The 26,961-nt window shown below is 38.8% G+C and overlaps 1 protein-coding gene across 1 annotated transcript in view; it reads left to right on the top strand.

Annotated features, from left to right (window-relative positions):
- The window catches only part of NAV3 (neuron navigator 3), a 531,493-nt gene that overhangs the window by 377,336 nt on the left and 127,196 nt on the right, over positions 1–26,961 (top strand). The window contains exons 9-11 of the mRNA XM_049783639.1: positions 1,254–1,369; positions 21,199–21,307; positions 22,126–22,506. Coding sequence (XP_049639596.1) covers positions 1,254–1,369; positions 21,199–21,307; positions 22,126–22,506 — 606 coding nt within the window. The remainder of the gene's footprint in view (positions 1–1,253; positions 1,370–21,198; positions 21,308–22,125; positions 22,507–26,961) is intronic.

The raw sequence follows: 26,961 nt of genomic DNA, 5'->3' as shown, positions 1-26,961 counted from the left end.
CAAGCACTTTACTTATTGGAACTCTCTCTCCAGACTCTCAGACATCTGCTTTATTAATTATGCTCTTCTTATATTTAATTTTAAATTAGACCAAAATTTTACCTGAAGATTAGGTACAGATTGCCAGAAAATGTTTTCCACAGAATGTAATTGTATAAATTATGTCATACATCTTTATCTTTAAGTTTCCACATATATACCTATATCTGTTCATTTAATAGCTTTTTAGCATATTTTTAATCCTAATAAACTTTCTACAGCTATATAGAATTCCACTGTAATATGTACACATCTTCATGATCCACTTATCTGTTCTTTAACATCTAGATTGATTCCAAGTCTTAGCTATTATACTTAGTGCTGTGATGAATAACAATGTGCATACATCCTTTTAGATGAGTGTTTCTCTGTCCTGGGGACAGATACCCAAAAGTTGGATTGCATGCCATATGGAAGCTCGATTCTAAGCTTTCTAGTCAAATAAATAGAAAATATTCTCATAAGTGACTAGAATTATTCCCTTAAAAATGGGATTTAGGGGCCGGTGAGGTGGCGCTAGAGGTAAGGTGTCTGCTTTGCAAGCACTAGCCAAGGAAGGACCATGGTTCAATCCCCGGCATCCCATATGGTCCCCCCAAGCCAGGGGCAATTTCTGAGTGTTTAGCCAGGAGTAACCCCTGAGCATCAAACGGGTGTGGTCCAAAAAAACAAAAAAACGAAAAAAAAAAAAGGGGTGTAATGTACAAGTCAAATGTTTACTACAAATTGAAGGTATTTTGGATGGAAAGCTATTTCAAACCCTGCATGTGTGAAATGCCAAATTTGATTCCTAGTTAGTATCTGGTCTCCCAGCACTGCCAGCAATAAGTAAAGTGCTCTCCAATTCCCTAAGCACAACTGGCATGGTACTAATTTCCTTTATGAAATTATAAAATTTTTCTATTAAAAATACTTTGGGGCAAGAGCAATAGTACAGCAGAGAGTGTAATTGACTTTCATGCAGCCATCTAGGTTCAATCCCCAGAATCTCATGGAGTCCAACAGGTATCTTCAGTAGTAATCCGTGGAGCACAGAGTAAGGAGTAACCCCAGAGCATCACTGGGTGTGACCTCAAGCAAACTGTTTTGGAATGTCTTTGTCATGAAGAAATACTTATTTTTCTTAATAGGAAACTTTTAATACACTTATTTCTTCTGTATTAAGTAACTTGAATTATTCACTTTTGGCTATTTGTCTTCTGGGTTCCTTTCAGAGCACATTCAGAAAACGAAGGCACCCCATTAACTTCAGCCGATTCTTGTACCAGTCCTACTAAGATGGATTTATCCTATAGTAAGACTGCTAAGCAGTGCCTAGAGGAGATATCTGGTAAGTGAACTAATTGCCAGTTAGAAAAATCCTTAGCATTTTCCCAATATCTCCATCAGTATATGTATACATATGTGTGTGTCGTTTTGGGGCCACACCTGGTGATGCTCAGGGGTTACTCCTGGCTAAGTGCTCAAAAATCACTCCTGGCTCGGGGGACCATATGGGACACTGACAATTGAACCCAGGTCTATCCTGAGTCAGCCATGTTCAAGGCAAATGCCCTACCGCTGTGCTATTGCTCTGGCCCCTCCATCAATATATATTTTTCCATCAGTATATTTTTAATAAATGTTATCATTATACTACTCTTATGGAAAAATGTACTGAAAGTTTCTCATATTTAGAGATTCTTTAATAATTGTTCTTTCTTCTCAGGAGGATATTTTTAGCTCATTAAGAATTCTAAAAGGGGCTTTCAAAGGATGCTATTTTAAATCACTACTTTCAATCAACTTGAATAAATCAGAACAGCTGAGGAGTCTTCTACTAATAATAGAGCAGTCCTGGAACATATTTTTATTAGTTCAGACAGTTGCAATAAAATATTAAATCTTCTTTCTGGTAAAAATATAATTAGGAAATATTTTCTGTATTTGAATAATGTAATGACAAGAATATATGTATATTTCAGACAGTTTGTCCTATTTCTGGTTGTTTTGTTTGTTTGTTTTTTGGTTTTTGGGCCACACCTGGTGACACTCAGAGATTACTCTTGGCTATGCACTCAGAAATCGCGCCTGGCTTGGGGGATCATATGGGACACTGGGGGATTGAACTTTGGTCCATCCTAGGTTAGCACATGGATGGCCAACACCCTTTTGCTTTCATCACCGCTCTGGCCCCAGTTTGTCATATTTCTAAGGACATAGAAATAATTCCCTGCATAAAGCCAAAGTTTTTCTAGTATCCAGATAAGTTAAAGCATATATAGAAGTATTTTTTCCATAAGTGTATTATATACAAGTAAATGTGTCTACATGAATAATGTAATATATAGGGTGATTTTTGTTTTGTTTTATTTTGTTGGCTACACCTGGTGATGCTCAAGGATTCCTCCTGGCTATACTCAGAAGTCGCTCCTGGCTTGGGGGACCATATAGGCTGCCAGAGGATCGAACCACGGTCCATCCTAGGCTAGCATGCCCAAAGCAGATGCCTTCTGGTCTGTGCCACTGCTTCAGCCCCTGTACTATATAGGTTTTTAGCAAAATATCTTGCTTATAAAAGAATACTTATTTCATGGGCCTATTATCTGTTTTTAAGAATTTATGTAAATCAAAGCCAGAGCAGTGGCACAAGCAGTAGGGTGCCTGCCTTGCACATGCTAACCTAGGATGGACCGTGGTTCCACCCCCTCCCCAGTGTCCCATATGGTCCCCAAGCCAGGAGTGATGTCTGAGTGCAAAGCCAGGAGTAACCCCTGAGTGTCACCAGGTGTGGACCAAAAACCAAACCAAAAAAATTTTTTTCTTGGAAATTGAGTGGTATCCATTATGATTTTAGTCTCTGACTCTGGCTTGTGTATTCCAAATGAAAACACTGAAATAATCCTGTCACTTTAAAATACTCTTGTGCTCCAAGAACCCAAAAGTATTGCTCAGAAACATATGAAAGAAGCCAACTCACAAATTTGTGGGTTAAAATGAGTTCATTTATAGTCCTGTAAATTTAGTTTGTTGAATAGAAGCCATTACTGTTAGACATTGATAACAGTGAGGGGAAAAAGAGACCTAGAGTTCCTCTTGGAACCTAGTGATATAAGATGGAATTAGAGGACTTGGTGAGATCTTTAACAAAGGATTAGTATAAATTAAGGATAGAAATGATGACATCAATCTTCAGCTAGAAGATGATATTTAATGTCATTATCCATGTATCCTCCTGGTTATATTTATGCTGTGAATCTGTGTTACAATGGTATTCCTTTATGCCTACAATAGCATAAAGCTTCATATACTTCTCATATTTTTCTGTATATATAAATGTCTTTAATTGATATCAATATGTTGGTTGGGAAAAATTAGAACTTGACACTGTAAGTTATGTATAGTTAATCCAATTTGAGTTCTAATTTTAATGTGAATTGAATATAAGGGATAAAAAGTCTATATTTAAAATTTTCATTAAAATTTAATTTTCCTTGTTTCTTATTCTGTCCACTTTTTATTAAAAAATGTTCTGTTGATATTTCCATTCAATGTTCTCATAGTTCAGTGCGATTCTTGAAAGTAAAATATAAACCAGCCTTCACCATAATTTAATAGATTTATTAGGAGATATAATATCTCATACAACATGATGTTATCTATAGAACAGTAGATTTTGTACTCTGGATTAAATGAAAATACAATAAAAAAGAACTTAGTGGGGCTGGAGCAAAGCACAGTGGCAAGGCATTTGTCTTGCACACAGTCAACCCCTGATGAACTCTGGTTGTATTTCCGCATCCCATATGGTTCACTGATCCTGCAGGAGCGATTTCTGAATGCAGAGCCAGGAGTAACCCTGAGAGCTGCCGCTGGGTATGACATGACCCCCCACCCCCCCAAAAAAAGAACTTAGCAAATAAATTCTTAAATGAGGTTGATATAATTGTGTTTATTTTAAATTAGCTTCTAGTGTGGTAGTAAGAATTCTTTGTGGACAGATTTCATGGAAAAATATGACAATCATTTATGTGTAGTTAGCTATAAAGTCAGTTCTATAATTGAAAAAATAGCAATCAGATGTTTGCAGTCGGCCCCTGGGGAATGCTATTGGCACTCATGGAAGCCCTGGCCCTTCTTCTAGTTAGTCTCCTTGCCTGCATTACTCACTTTTATAGTATTATCAAAATCTGCATCATAGCCTCACTTTCAACAGTTCAATTGCTTGAATTAACACCTTTTACTGACCTTCACTAATTAACTTCTTCCCTCTAGAATCAGTTGAATTCTACATAACTGAATATAAATTTACTACACATATAGTGGCCTCCTTGCCACACTCACTTTATTGTATTCACTTGAAAAAATTAGGGTTAGGCCCACTTTTATTTAACTCCTCACTCTTCTATTCTGGCAATGGACAAATTGGTCCAAACCCAACATCTTTATAGGGTTAACTTGATATTTGTAACCCTCAAACTCCAGTCACTTTACATCTGTCTCACAACCATTTCATGATGCTATGGTCTAATGTTTTTTAATCATATTTTCATAAAATGTTATGCCTTTTCATTTCATTCCAGCCCATGGTACCACTCATTACGGCCCTTCTAGTTTTCTTTGAAGAGGTGGGGTTTCCTGAGTTTTTTTGGAAGATTTTGTTCCAGGGCTACTCAGCCTGCCTGTGTAGATCTGATGGCTTGATGGTTGTACATGGCTATATTGAGCACTTCATGCAAAGAGGTGCTGGTGACTGCCACCAGTACTGAGTGAACATGTGGTGTTGCAAGTCAGCCCTTGATGGGATTGACTGATGGAGGGATGGAGAATGAGGTCTTTCCCCTGCAGCTCAGAGCACACGTCTGCCACCTTGTTCAGCTGGCGGTCCTGAGGTGAAGCGGCAGGTAAAAGGCTAGCAGACAATCAGGCTTGTGAAAGTATCAGCTTTATTCGGAGGACAAGACTGAAGCCAAAAAGCCTCAGCATCAATTCCAGCCAAAGGGCTCCCCAGCCTTCCACAGACCCTTGCTTTTATCCCCCAGAATCAGGAACCACCCTGTGGTGGGATCAGGTACCACTCAATGGTGAGAGCAGAATCAGGTACCACCCTAGGGTGGGAGCAGAATGCCAGGTCACACCCTAGGGTAGGGCACAATCACTAATCAGGTTAGGGCCAGTAACATAATAATCCCTTTAAAATGTTTACATACACAACAATGTAGTACTGTGGTTAAGACTTGGACTTAGTGTGTGCTGGGCATATGCATACCAGCCCTCTGAACCATTTTGCTGCCTTATTTCCTATCCTGTCTCTTAATCGATGACCCTGATATTTATTCACAGAAACAAAAAGTAAAGGGTCTGGAATGGGACAGATACTAAGTATAATAAGGACAGTACTAAAGGACATTTAGTTCTTGGCAGCAGTAAAGGTGTAACATATACATTAATAGTAATACTATAGTAAATTGTGACACTTCAATAACAATAACATTTACTTTAATTTAAAAACCATGTATCTTAGCCCATTCTTTAGTTTTCTCTCCTTCTAATTTCTGTTGTTGCTGCTTGAGAAGTTATTAACTACACAGGCACTTAAATTTGTCACTATGCCCCACCACAGAATGGTTAACAGAATAATCTGTGAATATCCAGGAGTATGGTAAGAGCAACATTCAAAAACAAAACAAAACAAAACAAAAACAAGAAGTCGCTAGTCTCTTTTCTTGAGATTATTTAGCAGTTGTATTTGTTTCTTGCTATTTGTGTGTGAGATAACTATGATTATATATTTAATTGTTATATTTATTATCTATTTATATATTTAATTATTACATATTTATAAATATAGTATTGTATATTTAATTGTTGGGATTATTATAATATCAGGATTTACTCTTCCATCTTTACAATAATCAGTTATCATTACTTTATACCTGACAGGTATACATGACAGGTCTGAGTTCTCCTATGGAAGTATAAGAGACACACATTTTCCACACAGATCATAGAATTACTAGACTATGGGAACAACTAATTTAAATATAATGAGTTATAAAGGACATAAAATAAACCTCCCGCTCCTCTCCTTCTCTCTTCTTCTCTTCCTTTTCTTTTATTTTGGAGGAGCATCATACTTGCAATGCATATAGAATATTTTTGGGTAATACTTGCAATGCTAATGGAATATCCCTGATACTGTATTTAGGGATCATTCTTAACAGTGCTTGGAGGGTGATATGAGGTGGTGGGAACTCAGTCAGGGCCAGCTACATAGAAGACAAGGACTGTAATACCTGTACTATCTCTGTGCCCCATAGAAGAGACATTTTAGAAACACACATGTGACCCAATCCAGCTTCATCAGAACCAAATGAGACAATATCTTTGAACTCTACCTAAGACTATTAAGAGATTCTTTCCATTTTTCATAAGCTAATCAAAGGAAGTTTGGAGCTGGGCATCTATCTTTATTCTCAAGTGAAAATTGAGCCTCATTCTAGGCAGCATGAACTCAAACTCATCATTAGAGAATATTTCTGAATATGGCATGTCTAAAACAATTCCTTTTGCTTCCATCCACATTTCTGTTTCATTACTCAGGGAAAATAGCCATTGTACTTAAGCACATGTGGCCAAAGAGATGTTTGGCATGCAAAGATTTGTAATTTCAGTCAGAAGTAAACCTGAGTAGTTCCTAATGCATAACTTAGATGTCTATAGATGCTGTCACTAATTTTTTTTTTTTTTTTTTGGTTTTTGGGCCAGACCTGGTGACGTTAAGTGTTACTCCTGGCTATGCACTCAGAAATCGCTCCTGGCTCAGGGGACCATATGGGATACTGGGGAATCGAACTGCGGTCCGTCCTAAATCAGCCACATGTAAAACAAATACCCTACCACTGTGCCACAATCTGGCCCCAATTTTTTTTACAAAGTCTTGTTGTCTAGACTTTTATCTACATTATAAATTGCCTGAAGCCATATAACAATGATAGTAGAAGTTCATATGTCTTAAAATTATGATGGAAAATAAAAATAAGAAATGAGAGATACTCCATAAAATGTACACAGGTTAAAAATCTTTTAAGGGCCCGGAGAGATAGCACAGCGGTGTTTGCCTTGCAAGCAGCCGATTCAGGACCTAAGGTGGTTGGTTCGAATCCCGGTGTCCCATATGGTCCCCCGTGCCTGCCAGGAACTATTTCTAAGCAGACAGCCAGGAGTAGCCCCTGAGCACCGCCGGGTGTGGCCCAAAAACCAAAAAAAAAAAAAAAATCTTTTAAAACTTTAAAAATTGGATATTTTATATTATCTACAAAGTCTTGATCACAAAAATTTTGTATTTTCTACATTCTTATGAAGGAACTCTCATGACTGATAATGGACTGATGACAATGGTACTGTTGATTATTTTATTTAAGTAAATGTTCTATACTATTTGAAACAAGATTTCTGTGATTGTGGCCTCATCACCCCATTCTTCCCAGGTAACTTGATCTTACCTGCAAGACCCCGCCCATTCCTGGGAGAATTCTTGGAAAGGTTAGATAAGGCTTTGACCAGAGAGGATTAGGACCTTTTGGTCTTTTGGCCCTTTTGGTCTTTGGCCAGGATGGAGAGGAATGGGCATTTACCTGGATGGAGAGCTATGGCTGAGGGAGAAGCAAGAATGCAGGGCTGAATGCGTAAATGGTTAGCAGCCACATCTGTTGGCTAGGGCTGAATAAAGATGTTATCTCTCATAAAGCCTGCCTGTGAGTGAGTTCAATACCCCTCGCTTTCCTGGACCCAGATCCACCGGTTAATGGGGGATGGAGCCACGTGCCAAAGAACAAAGGGGCCAAAAGACCAAAAGGGCCTAATCCTCTCTAGTCAAAGCCTTATCTAACCTTTCTAAGACTCCTCCCAGGAATGAGCGGGGTCTTGCAGGTAAGATCAAATTACCTGGGAAGAATGGGGGGATGAGATAGATCTGTTCTATTTATAATTGTCCTTGTAGACCTTTCTCTATTCTAGCTACACTCACCACTTTTTGTGGTGAGCTTTCTATCCTGAGCTGGATCTACCGAACTTTGTCTCTATTGTCATGGGTATTATCACTATACTATCGCTTGCTTTTCTTATATACCACAAATAACTGAATAGTCATTGATAGAAAGATTTGGCCTCAGAAACTATCCCTTTTATTAAAGGCCAATAGATTCTGATAAAATTAAAGTGAGTCCACTGTAAAATCATTCAATAAAGTTTATGGGTTTTTTCTATGTAGGTTCAAGATTGTACCGCTCCCTATTTTGCATAAGGTTATCTACCAACATTTATACTATCTATTTAATGCACTGATAACCTTTATATAGGATTTACATTGAAGTTTATGTTGATAAATATCCAACTAACTCAGCACCACCAAAGCTGGTATGTCAATTTAAAAATAAGAAATGAAATAATTGGTTGCAGTAAGGAAATTACTTGAGAAGTAAGAATTTAATTACTAAACTGATAAGCTAATGTTAGCGAATGTTTTTCTGACTGATCAAATTTTGTAGCATATATTAAAAGTATTTAGCATTTAAGATCTTTTTAAATAACCAATTAAAATTTAAATAAACTCAATTCAAAATTTAAAATAAACAATTTTACTTGAATGTTTATGAAGACTTAAATGATCAAGCACAGGTCACTTGGATAAGTTTAGATCTTTTGTTTAAATGCCCTTCTGTGATTAAGTTTACTAAAGAAATGAATAGCATTCCCTTATAGGATATTATATTATAGAGAATATATTTTAAGATTTGGTTTCAAAGAAATAAAAATGGGTCTGATTTTGAACCTTGGTTGGCCCTAATTGTCTTCTCTGCACTGATGGTTCCTCCTCCAGCTTGTTCAACATCCATTTGTATGTGCGAATCCAGCTAAGTAGAACCACACCCATGTATGAATGTATGCATAAGGCAGACAGACATAGGGTGTCTTGGGAAGCAGTTAAGGGGACTCTTCATGACTGTTTAATCATAAAGAGTGAGTTTTTTTGTAATTTTAATAGAAAAAACACCTTAACCATAAGTTGACAATGATATCTTTCAACAAAGAAACAAAAGTATTCTTTTGATATCTGTTTTGTTAGAGTTATTTCTTCAAAATGTTTTTTGTTCTTCCTTCCTTACTCCAAAAAATTTAGTACTCCATCTTCCAGGATTCATCTCAGTATAAAGTTGGGGTGAGGATTCACCATGTGACTGGACTTGACCATTGAGTTGCAGTAGAGTTGCATTATCCTAATCAGAACAATCTAAAAGGTGTTCTGTGAATCATTCACCTTTTTTACCTCTGGTATGAGAGGAATGTAACCTGGACTGGAATTGTTCTTTAATTAGGAAAGTGAGAGCTGTGGACACCATGCAATGAACAGCATGCTATCAAAAACTGTGTATGTTGTTCATAGGAGCTCCTGAAATTTCTGTATAACAAGTGTGGCATGACCTGCTCTAACCCCGTTTCTCTCCACTTTTGCCTGTATTGTCAATAAGACCTGCAGCATTGCTTGTGGCCAGGCAGTCTTGTCATTGCTGAATCTCTAATCATTTCATCTTTCTCTCACTTAGATCAAAGTGATGGCCCCAATTTTATTTCCTATGGCTGACTGTCACCTCAGGGTGGGGTTGGGAAGATGCAGCTAAAGCAAAAATTACTCTCAATTGAAGACCACGAATCTCAGTCAGGCAGTACTCAAGTGGGCTCTCAGAAACAATCTCTTAGAAATGTAGTCTAGGGGCCAGAGCAGTAGCACAGTGGGAAGGCATTTGCCTTGCATGAGACCAACCCAGAACAAAGCCAGGTTCAATTGCCAGCATATGGTCCCCAGAGCCTGCCAAGATCTATTTCTGAGCACAGAGCCAGGAGCAATCCCTGAGCACTACCAGGAGTGGCCCCAAACCAAACCAAAACAAAACAAAATAAAACAAAAGAAATGTAATCCCAGAGCCTTCCAAATTTATGGAATGAAAAGATTCAGCATGGGTTGGTGGTCAGGAATCTCCCAGAGACCTCCCCAATGATTCTGGATGCTATCTGGGCTTCAACTCCAGTAATATACTCTTTGGAACTTGGGAAGACACATGGTTGTGAGTGTTAAGCCTGACCACTGATCACTGGACTATCCTTGATCTAATAGAGTTGGTGATAGGTTTCATGGGTACAATATTCCAATACCACAACACCCACCAGTCTGTTTCCAACATTTTTTCAGGATACCCCCTCAACCTTGCCCTCCTCCATCCAACTTCTCACTACTATGGAAAAGATTAGTTATCAGATTATATGTTCTTGGCCTTTTGTTATTCCACTACTATGATACTTTATTATCACATAGGAGAGAGATTATTTTGTATCTCCCTGACTAACTTCACTCATCATGACACTTTCCGGTTCTATTTAGGGAACAGAATATTGAATCATTTCATCTTTTTTTTATAGCCAATAGTATTTTATTGCTTATATATATATATATACATATATATATATATATAAATTTCTTTATATAGCCACCAGTTTTTGGAAACAGATTGTTTCTAGATTTTGACTGTCTTTTCTTATTTGAGTTTTTGTACCCATAAGTGAAATTGATGGGTCATGTGGAATTTTTATTCCTAGTTATTTGAGAAGTATCCTTATTGTTTTCCTAAAAGGTGGGAGTGGTCATTATTCCCACCTACACTGGAAGAGGGTTCCATTTTCCCTACCTCTATGCTAATACTGGTTTGTTTTGTTTTATTTTTTGGTGTGTATCATTTGTATTGATATGAGATAATATTTATAGTTTTAATTTGCATTTTCCTGATAAATGATGCAGATAATTTTTGGGGGGTCACACCCAGTGGCACTCAGGGGTTACTTTTGGCTTCATGTTCAGAAGTCACTCTTGGCAGGCTCAGGGGATCATATGGGATGCTGGGATTCGAACCTGGGTCCATCCTGTGTTGGCTGCATGCAAGGTAAATGCCTTACTGCTATGTTCTCACACTGGCCCCAAGATCATTTTTAAATATACGTACTTAATAGATATATGCATTTCCTACTCGAGGAAGTTTCTGTTCATCTTTACTCCATTCTTCTTTCTTTCTTTCTTTCTTTCTTTCTTTCTTTCTTTCTTTCTTTCTTTCTTTCTTTCTTTCTTTCTTTCTTTCTTTCTTTCTTTCTTTCTTTCTTCTCTTTCTTTCTCTTTCTTTCTTTCTCTTTCTTTCTTTCTTTCTTTCTTCTTTCTTTCTTTCTTTCTTTCTTTCTTTCTTTCTTTCCTTTCTTTCTTTCTTCTCTTTCTTCTCTTTCTTTCTTTCTTTTCTCTTTCTCTCTCCTTCTCTCCTCTCTTCTTTTCTCTTTCTTTCTTTCTTTCTTTCTTTCTTTCTTTCTTTCTTTCATTCTTTCTTTCTCTCTCTTTCTGTTTCTTTCTTTCTTTCTTTTCTTTCTTTCTTTCTTTCTTTCTTTCTTTTCTTCTTCTTCTTCTTTCTTCTTCTTTCTTCTTTCCTTCCTTCCTTCCTTCCTCTCTTCCTTCCTTTCCTTCCTTCTTCCTTTTCTTCCTCCTTCCTTCCTTCCTTTCTTTCTTTCTTTTTTCCTTTTCCTTTCTTTCTTTCTTCTTTTCCTTCCTTCCTTCTTCCTTCCTTCCTTCCTTCCTTTCCTTTTTCTTTCTTTTCTTCTCTTTCTTTTTCTCTTTCTTTCTTTCTTTCTTTCTTTCTTTCTTCTTTCTTTATTTCTTTCTTTCTTTCTTTATTTTCTTTCTTCCTTCTTTCTTTCTTCCTTCTTTTTTCTTTCCTTCATTCTTTCCTTCCCTTTCCTTCCTTCCTTCCTTCCTTCCTTCTCCTTCCTTCCTTCCTTCTTCCTTCCTTCCTTCCTTCCTTCCTTCCTTCCTTTCTTTCTTCCTTCCTTTCTTTCTTTTATTTTTGTGTAACCTGGATTTTAATGGGCCCCCCAGAAGATTCTGAATATGAAATCTAAGACCACTGTCTAAACTAACTGACACTCAAGTGCCCTAGGGTGGTTATGGATACAATTAGTGTTTTACTTGTGGATAAGGAAGGGAGCAAGTCTTGACACATCTAAAATGTATGAATGCTCTTTCTTTTTTTCTGGGAATCTGAAAGACTTGAAACTATATGGTGACATTCTAGAAGAAAACATTTCAAGCTGATTAAAATTTGTAATTTCAACAAATTTACCATGATAATTACCTGACAATTCATTGAGTTGTAACTAATCAAAAGAAAATACTAAATATAGATTTCCGAAGAGGAGTGGTTTCTTGATCTCTTAAAAAAGCATGCTTACAGAATATTTTCAGATAAATTATGATTTCTGATTTGACATTTATATCCTCATTTTCATTAAGCACAATTAAACATTTTTTTCCACTTTAAGGGTCTATAGCATCAGCTAATTAAATTTTAAAAAGAATTTAAAGTCAGTATTTATAGTTCGCATATTAATTTTGTTGTTAATTTTTATTTTTCACACATAGTTGCTATTTTTTTCCATTCAAGTTTCTTTGTGTCCATTTTCCTATTAAAAATGGGCCTATGCCAAGGGGATTCCCGTTTCAGATGACCCCAACATTTACTGTGCCTATGCAGGGGGTGGGGAGACAAAAAACACTAAGTAATCCTTTTTTTTTAATTTTTTAATTTTTATTATTTTTTATCTACTTTTGGTCGATTTCTTTGTTTTGGGGTAGATATTGAAGCAGTTGTACATTTTTTAATTATATATTTACTTTTTCTTTCTTCTTTTCTCTTCCTTGTGCCTTGTCATATTTTCTATCTCAAGACCATGGCAACTATGGGGTGCATATTTTTATTGTTGCAGTGCACACTGGATATCTTATTTGATTCCTCTTTTTGAACTGTTGTGGTGTTTCACCTTCTTCTTTTCCCCATCATCTCTCAAACCAAGGATGAGAGCCTCTAGAATGACTCTGCTCATAGTCGGCGTAGTCGATTTTTACCCCATTATATTACCTTTCTCTTCCTCAAACAAAACCACATAACTTGATCTTTCTAGTCCCGCCTCCCAACTAGAGGGGGCAGTAATGGAGGCACCAAGACCAAACAGTTATAAGGCCACTAAGTAATAAACTAGACACAGAAGGGACCACACATTCTAGCAGCCACTGGCGGGGAGAGTGGAGGATATGGGAGGCAGGACGGGAGCGGTTGTTGGAGGACAATTCGGTGGTGGGAATTCCCCTGATTCAATATAAATATATACCTGGAATATTACTGTGAACGATATGTAAGCCACTATAATAAAAATAAAAATTATATTTAAAAATAAATAAAATAAAATGGGCCTATGGAGCCAGAGCAGTGGTGCAGCTGTAAGGTGTATGCCTTGCACACGTCTGACCGCGGTTTGATCCCTTGGTGTCTCATATGGTCCCCCAAGCCAGGAGAGATTTCTGATCGCATAGCCAGGAGTAACCCCCAAGTGTCACCAGGTGTGGCCCAAAAATAAAAATAAAAAAGGGCCTAAATATAATTTTCCTGGTCTAAAGAAATAATAGTTTTACAAAGTAAGTTATTAAATGTAAAACTATAAGAAATGTCTATTATTTTGCTGATTTATAGAGAAAATGGGCACTTTTCCCTAATTGAAACATGAAGTGAAAAATCTAAATTAATTAGATTATGTTCAGAATAGATGGACATTTATACAAATTTGAGTGACATTAAAATATATTTTTTCTTTCTCCATTTCTTCATACCCTAGTATACTTTTTTGTTTTTTGTTTGTTTTTGGGCAAAAAACAGCAAAAAGATTTTTGTTTGTTTGTTTTGCCACACCGGGTGACGCTCAGCGGTTACTCCTGTCTATGCGCTCAGAAATCGCTCCCCGCTAGGGGGACCTTTTGGGACTCCGGGGATTGAACCCAGCTCCATCCGTCCTGGGTCAGCCGCGTGCAAAGCAAATGCCCTATCACTACACTATCGCTCCAGCCCCCCAAACGGATTTTTTATTTAATACTGTTTTACTTAATTCTTATTTGGTATATTTAGTCTCTACCACATAAGATAGATTTTTTAAAACTTCAACTGGATTCAAGATTTCAGGACACTCTATAGTATACACAGCCAGTAAATAAATAAAAAATAATTTATCTTGAAAGTTCTCATGTTTTATGGGTGGATTTAAAATAATGACCTAAGCATGCCATAATATAAATTCAATCATTTTATAAAACAGATGAGGGATTGCAATTAAAAAATAAACACAACATATGTTTTTTTGCTTATTGTTTTTCTTTCAATGACAGAGGAAAATATACCTTATGAGGTGTTTTTGTTTTAGCTAATTTTTACAGGAATAAATCTTGTGGGGGATTTTACAGAATCATTCCCATATCCAAAGCTCTGGAATTCGTTCTCTAGAACACAAGGTGAAATTTTCCTTAACGCATCATCTGTGAACTGTGGGGTGTCGTGTGTGTGTGTGTGTGTGTGTGTGTGTGTGTGTGTGTGTTTAGATTCTTTCCACACTTCAATCTGATTTGTGCTTTTGCAGCCCAAATGCCAACATTACCAGAGCAGATCTGCCTGCAGCTAGAATCAGGCTGCCGCTCTGTCTGTGTGCAGTGTGGGCTGCATGTGCACACGTGTGTGTGTGTGTGTGTGTGTGTGTGTGTGTCCCTGCGGCAGGCGAGGTGACGGGCAGTGAGTGATTCTTCTGCGGATCCGCCCGAGTGTCACCCGCCCGTTTCAGGCGAGCTTGGAAACCTGTGGCATCCGCGCTGGGCGCTGCTGGGATCCAGCGCGTTCGCTACCATGGCAGCCGGCAGCATCCTCCACGGCGGGGCCGAGCGGGGCGGGATGATCCGTGCTGCATCCTAACGAGAGTGGGCCGGGCCGGGTCGGAGGGAGGCGGGCGGGCGCCCGGCACGCTGCTCCCCGGCGGCGCTGCCAGACCCAGGGCTTGCAGGCGCCTCCTCGGCGATGTGAAGACGGGGCCAAGCCAGCCTAGCCGTGGGGGCACCTCTGGGCGCTTCCCTCTCCCTTTTCGGAACACCGGAGAGACCGAGGGTGCCGGGCGCGCATCCTGCAGCCGAGCACAGCGATTGGATGAAGCCGGGCAACGTCGCCTGCTACTTTACAGCCCAGCAGGTCTGGGGTGGACTCCGCAGCCGCTGCTCCAAGAACACGGTGTCTGAGTACTGCTGAGGCAGGGAATGGGGACGTCGGGGACAGAACCGACTGCAGCCTAGGCATCTTCGTGGGCCCCGGGAGCCTGCCTGGGCGCCTGCTAGCCAAATGCACGTGTTAGTTCGACCCAACCCCGTGTTCAAAGACCCCCATGAAGCCGGCTGACAAGCAGCAGGATGCAGCAGCGGCCGGCCGAGCTGTCCGTGTTCCAGAGCAAGGCAACCCGAAGACCACTGCAGAAGCCCAAGTCCCTGACCAACCTGTCCCTCCCCAGCGATGGAGACCGCAGGCCCAGCGTGCGCAACTCCAACTGGTTCGGCAACGCGGCCAAGGCGAGCCAGAGAGAACCCAGCCGTCTGTCCAGGTTCCTCTCGCGCTCCGTGCAGTCCCTGCATCACCACGCCGGCGCCTCGAATGCCTGGAGCCTTCTGCCATCCAGCCAGGCACCCGGGGAAGGCGTGCAGGGCTGGGACCGGGCTAGGGAGGGTCTGCAAGGAGACAGCGACGAAGACAGCAGGTCGGAGGAGGAGGAGACTGAGTCCTCCAGGCCCAGCAGCAGGAGCTGGGCAGAGGAGGAGGGCGAGAGCTGTGTGCGAGAAGGGGCAGCCCTGTTAGACGACGAGGTCATCTTGAGCATGCTGGGCGACCTGCAGCGGGCGCTGGCGGCAGACCTCCTGGGTGAGTGGCAGCCCTGCGCCCCACACCCCGCACCTCAGGCCTTGAGCCCGGGTCCTCTGCACCACAATCTCAGAGCTCTTCCATTTCCTTCCAACTCAGGAGTTTTGTTCATTGGTGACTTCAAATTCTTAAAATAGAGGCAGAAGTTCTTTGGCAGCATGAAGCGAGTAGTTTTGGAGGCAGGGAGGTCAGGTGCTTAGCTTGTGTGGATGCAACTAGACCTGGTTGGATCCACTACATCACCTGATTTCGGAACACTATTGGAAGAGCCCAGGAACACTGCTGGGTGTGGCCCGACTCCCCATTAAAAAAAAATCCCTGTATTTTAGATCCTATTTGAAATTCTAAATGGCAGCATTTGCCCTGGATGTCTAGTACAATCTAGACTTCCATATTGTGGGCCCTGTACAATTTAGATAACCATAAATAGGTTGTGATTTGAAAACTTTAATGCATGCTTTTCTTCGGTGCTGAGAAGGGCCTGTTTATTCCGCTTCCTTTGGGTGGTCACACCACAGATGTGGGAAAAGGGAAGAAGGGTATTGTAGAGAAATATTATCAGTAAGTTTTTTTCTTCCTGTTTTTTTTTTTGGGGGGGGGGGTCACACCCAGTGGCACTCAGGAGTTACTCCCAGCTCTGTGCTCAGAAATCTCTCCTGGCAGACATATGGGATGCCGGGATTCGAACCAGGATTCTTCTGGTGTTGGCCGCGTGCAAGGCAAACACCATACCGCCGTGCTATCACTCTGGCCCTTTTCTTACTGTTTTTGCATCAGTGACAAATGTCATCTATACTGATAGCACTTTAAAAATGTAGAGACCTGAAAACAGCGTCACACTTTTTTCTTTCTATATTTGATAAAAAAAAAAAGTGTTTTTGAGTGTGAAAAGTATCTCTTTTCCAAGCATTATGGGCATGAGTGAAAGTTGTGACTATACAGGCAAGGCCTTTTTTGCTGATAGGATTCTTAGCACTAACTTTTGACATAATCTTGAATCACTGAGATATGGAGATGCCTGAAGTAATCTAATACATTGGTCTTAACATGAAGTCTCAGTTTTGCTACCTGGCCAAATAGTTAAACTGTATACATCTTAATTGTTACATGTAAATTCCATGTATAGGTATGTCATGCACTTTTACTGAAAAATCCAAAAAGTACTATTGGTAACATCATATTTCATGTTCATTTACATTTCCACCAGGGCATCTTTAAATTTGTTAATTAAAACCGAGTTGGTACTTCCTTTGTTTCTGATTCACAAAATGAATATGAATATAGGTCCATTTTGATTCTCTCTGTATACTTTTATTCCAAGGAATGTTGTGAGGCTTTTCTGAAGCTTATTGAGTCAGCACTGGGAGAAATCTTAGAAAGGCAGTAGGGACAAATATTGTTTAATCTTCTGTTAGTTTGCCTTAAAAGAGTGCCATTCCCACAGTTGTAGAAATAGTTGTTTCTAAATCTGAGTAGACCAGGTTCTCAGACACTGAAGATCAACTTCGTAACCATTGTGTGGTAGTTATGACAAAGCGCTTCTCATCAAAGTTCTGCAGTAAAAAGAGAGGAGAAGAAATATTCATTCTTAGAAGTCTTTCTTCTTGGACTGATTTTTTGGAACAGTGGATTCAAATAATACCCATTATTGTCTATAGATACTAACACTTGTCTTGTAAGTAGCTCTTATAAAAAACGCTTTAAGTATTAGGGCCAGAGTTCAATGTCTTGACACTCTCTTGGTTGCTGAGTTAAATTCTAGCTGTAGGTGGGGGTAGGCATGACACATGCCTTTTTGCATGCCAGTAACTTGATCATGAGTTAACAGGGCCATCACACAACAGAAATCTGTGTATGCCGTTTTTAACAACTGGGCATCTGCTCACATCTGTGGGATTTTTTTTCACCTTAGGGCTTTTTTTTTTTTTTTAGAATTTAAAAATTCTAGTGATAAAGAGGAACAATTTATATATATATATTAAAAAAACCACCAGCTCTGCTATGAATATTTATTCCAGGATAATCAAGCCTGCCATGCAGCTTCCTAAATGATGATACATATTAAGTCAGTGACTTTAGCCACCCCAAAAGAAGGAGGGATTTCAGGATCTCTGCTATGTGCTACATGGGTCCTGCTTCCGACTCAAAATGGCCTCTTCCAAGTTAGTTTTTAGAGAGGTTTTATGAGTTTAAGTTCTTATTCCTAGTTATACTAATAAAGCAGACAATGTGATACCACCATATACAAAAATATACCTAAAAGAGGTCTATAATTATTAGTTATATCTTACTATTTTTTACCAAAGTGTGTAGCATAACCAGATGAATTAATTTTTTTGCATGTAAATCATTGTTGGACTGACCAATGCAATTAACTTTATATAATTAACAATGTAACTTTGAGTTAATAATTGAGTTTATTTCTTAGAATAAATCAAAAAGCTAAATAATATTTATAATGTAGATTCTGTGCTGGAATTCTCTGTGAATCAGATTAATTCATTATAATTTGCTTTCCTATTAGGAGATGACAGTGTTGGCAATTTTAATTACAATGTGTATAATTAAAGTCTGACATGTAAGAGCAAGCCACACAGATTAAATGGTCTTTCTGCTGTGAAGATAAAAAAAATACAAAAGTGCCAAGTTGAGCTTGTTCCTTTATACCCTAACTATCAGGGGAAATCTTACAGGCAATGAGAAAGCAGTTTTCACCAATGTTGCAAATTTAAAGCAAATTGCAGAATGTATCATTAAAGAAAACAAGTGTTAATGTTTCCTTTAGGAATGACCCTTTACTTTTAGATTATGAATGCTTTGTGTATGCCAGTTTATGACAAAATATATTCCTTATATGTATTTTTTCTGTAAGCTTTTATTCATTACTAAGCATTTAATTCAATTTGTGCTTTTATACTGGAACTTCCCTGCTCCCTATCAATCATTAATCTTCCAGCTATCATTTATATACAAACTCACAAGATTTTTCAGACTCTGCCATATATCTAATTAGGGTGTTTGGAAGTATAGTGTAATTTGAGCTTGCCTTTTGTGGTTCATTGAAGACTTGCTACAAACAAATTCTGATTTTTTTTATTAGCTTTCATAGCACAAATGAAGTGTCAGTTATGTTTTGCTCATTAAGAACTGGGAGGAAAATATCCATATGTTTCATTTTCGTAAGCACTACAGTGTCACTTGTGGCTGTCCTGGGAAGGAGTCCGCAAAGGTTCGGGAAGGTTGTGGTTTTAAAACGTGACTGTAAACAAAGAAATGAATTCAAAGGAAGAATCCAAGGATTCCAAATGTCCATTGAATTGAAAGAAGTAAACTTGAAAGATGATGAAAAAGATATAACAACAACAACAATATTTAGTGAATTAATGTCTAAAAATGCAATATTTTAAGTCAATATAAATATATTGAAATAATTTTATTATTGATTATGTTAATATTATGCCAGGAGTTTATAGAGATGCAGTTAGATTACAGATCTCTCACAAGGAAGGAAACTGAGGATAAAGTAGGTACTCTTGTGCATTATAGAAACTTGTTTTTAGTCAAAAAGTTGAAATTTCTCTTTCCTCTAACAAATTCTCTTCCTTTAGTATTTCTCATCTCATCATTATTTTGAATCTATGGCTTTTATACTACATGAAATATTGCTAATGCTAGCAGTGTTAGAGTGCATTTCCAATCACCTTTACTCTTTACTATTTATTACTTTCTTTCTCTTTCCCTTTGTCTTCCTTCCTTCCTTCCTTCCTTCCTTCCTTCCTTCCTTCCTTCCTTCCTTCCTTCCTTCCTTCCTTCCTTCCTTCCTTCCTCCCTCCCTCCCTCCCTCCCTCCCTCCCTCCCTCCCTCCCTCCCTCCCTCCTTCCCTCCCTCCCACTTTTTTCTTTTCACACCCAGTAGTGGTGATTAGGGTTTACTCCTGGCTCTATGCTCAGGGATCACTTCTGGTGGTACTCAGGGTGATATGGTGATGGGATCAAACCTGGATCAGACACATGCAAAGAATGTGTTTACCTGCTCTACTATGACCATACTTTACTATTTCATTTGAATCACCACTTCTTTACCATCCCTCTTTTAACTTTCATGCTATTAGTTTCCTACTCTTTAAAAAAAAATCTAATCAAAAAGTCTTCTTTATACTTCAGGGTGCTGTCATGATTGTAGAAGTAAAAGGCAGAATTATTTCAGGGCTGGAAAGATAGACAGGAGCTAAAGGAATGGCCTATTTTTGGCTGACATTGGTTTAATCCCAAGCACTATAGATGGACCACTAAGCTCTGCTAGGGGTCACTCCTGCCCGGTGTGGCCCAAACCACCTTACACACCTAAAATAAAACATACTTGTTTCTAACCATTTCTCATATGTAGTTTCATTTATGAGACCAAGGATAAGACAAGTTTCCAAGTTCAATATGACTCTAGTCTTAAAGAACTGTTAAAAATTTTCAGATTTAAAAGAATGATATTAAAAGGCTTGGGAATGCACAACTTGAATTAGTGTAGGAAAATATATGACATTTGCATTGGGACAAATATGGTATAAGGGACCACTGCCCTGAACCGAATGCAATGACGTGATTTTGTAAGCTGAAAAAGAAACCTGTTTTATGTTTATTGGTCATAATCTAATCTAAACTTAGCTATGTAGGACTTCATTGAAATCTGAATATGTCATATGCAGATATGTTGATTTTCTGCAGAAAGTAGATAAATAATTAAAAGTAAAACTATCCTAGGCTGCATAGATAGTGCAGAGGTTTCATTGCATGTAGCCAACCCCAGTTTTGTTCCCAGCATTACTTTTGTTCCCCTGAGTATGATCAGGAGTTATTGTTGGACACAGGCCCTCAGCTTTACTGGATATATGTCCCCAAACAAATAAGTCTATCTAAAATTCCTAAAGAAAATAACCTCCATCTTATTTTTTATATAAATGTAAAGGAAAGTCTATCAACTATTCTTGATAATCATGGACATAGTAGAATACAAATAATATAAAAATCAGAATTATTTCACTAATGTGAGGAGTAAAATACATTTTCTAATGACATTTTTTTGCAATAAATAAGATTGTAAGCTTGCAAATTATTGTCATTATGGCTTTTCAAACTGCGTCACTCTGTTTATTTCTGTTCAGATTTTATTTATGGAAAGAAGCACTGTAACTTTACACTGATAATTTATTTTGTAATTTCCTGTTATTTTATTTTTAAGCAGAATTTATTAACTTATGTATGTAAAAGATGGTTCTGAGGACTGTAACTGGCTGGGGTGTCAAATTCATCATCATGTGATTCTCTAGGTGAAGATCCTGAAACAAGACGAATGAGAACAGTTAAAAACATCGCAGACTTGAGACAGAATTTAGAGGAGACCATGTCGAGCCTTCGTGGGACCCAGATCAGCCACAGGTTTTACTTATTTCTGCATCTCTGGAACAAGGAGGGAAAAACATATTCAAGCATTTTGGAAGTCAAGCTTATGTCAATTTAATTTCACTGTACTCTTTCTCATTACATTTTACATAATAGTCAAATTATACCAAAATAATTCCCATCCTAAGGACTCTTCCTTTAATTTTCTGTTCAAACTAAACTAGCTACTAGAAGTACCATCTTTGCAATTAGGTAGGTTCTATTTTATTGTCCAAGAAAGCACTAGCAGAAATTCTAGTGCATTACACCTGGGGAGGATGGTAGAAACTTTCAGACATGATTGTATTGGGGCTGGAGCAATAGCACAGTGGGAAGGGCATTTGCAGCTGACTGGGTTCAATTCTAGGCATCCCATGTGGTTCCCCTAAGTGCCACCAGGAATGACACCTGAGTACAGAGCCAGGAGTAACCCTGAGTACCACTGGCATGACCCCAAAACAAAAACAAACAAAAAAGGTGTGCTTATTTTCAAGAATAATTTTGAGGAGGCTGCAGTGAGTTCTAGTACGCCATTATTGAATATAGATAACAATATTTTTGTTTCATTTTTCTGATGACTTTTTGAAGCAAACTAAAATTTAAAAATAAGAATACAGGGAAATAAATTGAAGTGAATGGCCTTTCTCAGGGTTTGCCATGGACAAAAGTATGTAGACTGGACATGAATATATCAGTTAGTTGGCACAGAGTTGGTACCCTGTGAGAACCACACCACGTCTCACTGCAGTCTTGTGTGGTAGGGCCTGCCATGCAGCTGAGACCAAGGAAAGTCCTTTTCTCCTCCCCATTGCCAGCACCCTGGAGACCACGTTTGACAGCACCGTGACCACCGAAGTGAATGGGAGGAATGTGCCCGGCCTGGCGGGCAGGCCCACGCCACTGAGCTGGAGGTTGGGCCAGGCCTGCCCACGCCTACAGGCAGGGGATGCACCCTCGCTAGGTGTGGGTTATCCACGCACTGGAGGCAGTCGCTTTATCCACACTGACCCATCCCGCTTCATGTACACAACGCCACTCCGGAGGGCTGCTGTGTCCCGCCTGGGGGCAGTGGCCACCATGGAGTTGAGTGATAAGGCCAGCAGTGAGCTGGATGTGGCTGAGGTGGACGCTGGTGGCTACATGAGCGATGGGGACATCCTTGGAAAGAGCCTGCGGACCGACGACATCAATAGTGGGTAAGTAGCCCAGTGGCATGGGCTGGGGACCACAGGATTGGGGAAAAAATCTAAAGAGAAGGTGATGGGCTGCCTAGCATTTAGCTCACAGCAGTTGTTCCAGTAGAGGACACCACGGTCACTGGGTGTCTTTGTTCTTGTAACATGCAGTACGTGAGCAATTTGAAAGGCTGCCATGATGAGGCATGATAAGCCATGATAGACCATCATAAGCCCTGGTAAACCATGATAAGCCGTTGTAGGCTATTATAAGTCATAATAAACCATGATGAACCATGATAGGCCATGATGAGTAAGGATGAACTATGATGGGCCATGATAAGCTACTTACCTTCCCTAGTGTTAGTTTAGGGAAATACACGTGTCCTACATTTGAACCATGATAGTTAACCTGATATTCTTTATTTTTAGATTTAAAAAAAATTTAAATGCTTGTTTACAAGGTTGTTCATAATACAGATAAATTTGTTTATGATTGAGTTTCACTCATACAATGTCCAACACCCTTCACCAGTACACAATTCCCATCACCAATGTTTCTAGTTTCTAGTTGATCTCCTGTTCTCCCCTACTACCTACCCCTGGGCAAACATCTCTCTCTTGTTCTCCTTTTCCTTCCCCCTCCCTCTTTCCCACCTCCTCCTCACACTATGGCTTGCAATATTGTTATTGAAGGAGTATCATGTATATCATCTCTTTAACTTGCTTCTTAAAAAACACATTTTATAACAAAGAACTTGGGAAAGAGACAGGAGGAGAAAAAAAGTATTTGCTGAGCTGGCTTTTTTTCTTTTGACTTTTCAAAATTTGCTTATAAATGTCTTGGCAAAACAGATATTTTCTTCCATCTTTCAATTATGTGTCTCCAATTTAATTTGAGAAAAAAATCAACTTAGAGTTGAAACTTTCAGTCTATTCTCTTTTGCAGGTATACCATTCATTTTTTTAACTTGGTCTTTCCTTTTCCTTCTGATTCCTATTAAATTCTAAGAAAGGTTGTAATTTTAAATCACTTTAAGTTGAGTGGAAAAGAAAAAGCAAATATGAAGGCATGGAAGCCAGGGACCAAGCAGTTTCAGGTGCATTGGTAGTGTTAAAAAAGGGCAGAACTAAAAATCCAGGTCAAATGCAATAGCAATGGAATCAAGAAACCAACACTTTAACAGTCTAAACTTAAAATGGGCCTGTTATACTGGCAGGCTGAAGGGAAGGGATGGTGATGGTCTGGGATTCACTTGGAAAACATTGGTGAAAGGAAGTGGATACTTGTGGGATTGGCCCTGATTCGTTGTGTCTGATGCCCAAATATGAAGGAATTTGTGGATCATAATGGTCTCAATAAAATTAAAATTAAAAAATCCTCGAACTATTTGAAATATTGAATATTAAATTTATTCTGAAGAGAGGACAAAATGCAGGTCACAGTATATTATTATATTAAAACTACATATATTAATAGTGAGCATTGCCAACTTTACTATATGTCAGCTAATAAACTTGTTGATTGCATTAAAATACTTTAATGCATACTAGCATAACTTTCCAATCATTACAATCATCAGCAACCCTTTTGGGTTTAGTATTTTTATACTTATTCTACACACAAAGAAACTGATTTTAATTGGATGTAGTTATGTAAAGTATAGATTGTGTGTATTGGAACTAAGCAATGTCTGTCTTCAAATCTCAGTAATGCAAGGGAAAAAAAATCCAAATTTATTTCATGTGCCTGGTTCATGACATTTTTTTCCTTTCACAGCTAAGGATCAGAATTAGAAATCATCCCTGTAGATGAGTAGCCCTACCTGTCTTCTTTCATGTAAAGCTTGTTTGAAATGGACAAAAGGCCTAAAGATAGCATGAAAGAGATACACATCAGAAACACAGTTCTCCTCAGAGAGCGCCTTTCCTCTGCTTCTGTCCTTCCTAGCCTCAGGTTTCTAATAATTTGTATCTGAGGCTAGAGAGTATGTCAGAGGTAGGGTGAATGTCTGTGTGGCCTTGGGTTCAAAAGATAAGAAGAAAATTGCAATTCATCACAAAAAGTGGTCAAACTCCCACTGAAATGTGTTTCTATTTTGAGTGTCTTTCTACCATGTGCAATCTGTGAACTCTTCAAGAGCTTAAATTAGTTAGCCATGTGAGTTTGGGGGGCATCTGTGATAGGAACAAAAAGGCAGAGTCTTCATAAAATTGTCAGGAAGAAAATAACACTCAAAACTGTACTCATCACAAAACTGGTCATATTATCTCTTAAGTAAATGTATACCATTATTATAGTCATTATTTATGATTATTAAAAACTATACTGACTTATTTTTGTTTTCTATATGCATTTTATACTACCTGGTAGGGAATGTTCAGTAGAGTTCTAGTTCTGTGATAACAACACAGAACTATGTGAGACATGTACTTTGTTGTCTCTGTCTCTTTCATTTCATTTTTTTTGCAGTTCTTCCTGTTCTGCTTCCTCTATCCTTCTTCATCAGTTTCTTTAAATAAGGGCATCTCTAGCTAGCTATCTATTATTTTCTCGTTTGAGGTTTGGGAACCACATTCAGTCTTATTCCTGGCTCTGCGCTCAGGGACCACTCCTGGAAGGGCTTAGGGGACTATAGATAGTGCCAGGTATTAGTCATGTGTATAAGCAGGTGAATATCCTGACCACTGTACTTATTAAATATATGTATATTTATTTTTAATATTCCTTACAGAATAAAGATTCAGTTTTGCTCATAAGCACTCACATTAAACCTCATTATTTGAAGTGATTATGCTCTATAAAGTTGCCAAAGATACAGAATTACTAAATAAATAGATGTATTGTTTCTAGGGAAAATACAGATTTCTGCTCCTGTAAGCCTTTGGGCATGACATTTTGTTTTACAAAGCTCACAGGAACAGAAGAATGAAAAGATGGCTTCAGTAGGAAGAAGACAAATTACATGTTGGGCAGTTAATCTGACCTGCGTAGGCTCTGAAGTAAGTTTTGTAAAAGGAATGGGAATAGGGAATTCTGGTTTTATGCCAAGTGCATTTAGCATATATAACAATATATCATATTGAGGAAAATCTTTTCAGGGAAAATCATGAATATCCACAAGAGAGAATGGTGAGCACTTGCAATTGAGGTACCTGCAATAATGGTCTTCTTTGCATGTACAGAAAATGTGGGTTAAATGTCAGTAGAGGCATGTTTTTTATCTGGCAATAAAGTACTAGACCAAGGTTAAAAGGTGTCAGTGATAGCGATAGCACAGCAGTAGGGCATTTGCCTTGCACATGGCCAATCCAGGACAGATGGTTTGATCCCTCAGCATTCCTTATGGTTCCCCGAGCCAGGAGTGATTTCCGAGTGCATAGCCAGCAGCATCCCCTGAATGTCACCAGGTGTAGCCCCAAAACATAAAACAAAACAAAACAAAATAGTAAAAAAAAAAAGTGTTAATTCATAGTCCCTACTCACTAGTTCTGTTCAGCCAGGGCTAATGGATCATTTGTAAGGTGTTCTCTTGATACAGTCACAGGTAATAGAATTTAACAATGTTGTTGCTCTCAAGAAAGAATGTTTATTCCAGATTCCAAAAAGTGAATCTCTGATAAATGACAATTTTTAATTCCTTAACTCAAGAGACTTAATTCATCTCAGTTTTGAAGTGAAAGAAAGGGTTAAAAAGTTTAATACAATTTGGGGGCCTGAGCGATAACATAGCAGTCAGGGTGTTTGCCTTGTGCACAGTTGACCCTGCTTCAATCCCTATTATCCCATATTGTTCCCCAAGCCACACCAATAATAATTTCTGAGCACAGAGCCAGGAGTAACTCCTGAGCATCCTTGGATGTGGCCAATAAAAGTTCAACACAATTGTAGTTGAATACAAAATTCAAATTCAAATAATGTGTGTGTTTCTTTCAATCTTGCATCTTTGGACCAATACGGAAAAACTATCACAATCAAACTCTTATAGAATTAAGCTTCTTCTAAAGATAATTTAATTTCCTTTGACAGTTTTTCCTTACATTTTACATGTAACTTTTTGTGGCTGTGTGTAGCTCTCTCTCTCTCTCTCTCTCTCTCTCTCTCTCTCTCTCTCTCTCTTTCTCTCTCTCTGTGTAGATAGGAACTATGATGTGTGTAGTTATAAATGCAGAGAGGGATGTAAAGGTTTGTTGTTGAAAAGCCAAAGTAGCATTCAAAGCAGAGATATGATGTAAGGTGTGAACTTAATAGGAAACAGGAGACTGTGAAAGACAAGAGGGCATTTGGGGAATAGAAATGGGTGGAGGCTGGGGCCGGGCGGTGGCGCTGGAGGTAAGGTGCCTGCCTCGCCTGCGCTAGCCTAGGACGGACCGCGGTTCGATCCCCCGGCGTCCCATATGGTCCCCCAAGAAGCCAGGAGCAACTTCTGAGCGCATAGCCAGGAGTAACCCCTGAGCGTCACAGGGTTTGGCCCA

This window comes from Suncus etruscus, chromosome 11, assembly GCF_024139225.1.
Source record: "Suncus etruscus isolate mSunEtr1 chromosome 11, mSunEtr1.pri.cur, whole genome shotgun sequence".
Taxonomy (NCBI): domain Eukaryota; kingdom Metazoa; phylum Chordata; class Mammalia; order Eulipotyphla; family Soricidae; genus Suncus; species Suncus etruscus.
This window is presented reverse-complemented; position numbering and strand designations above follow the sequence as displayed.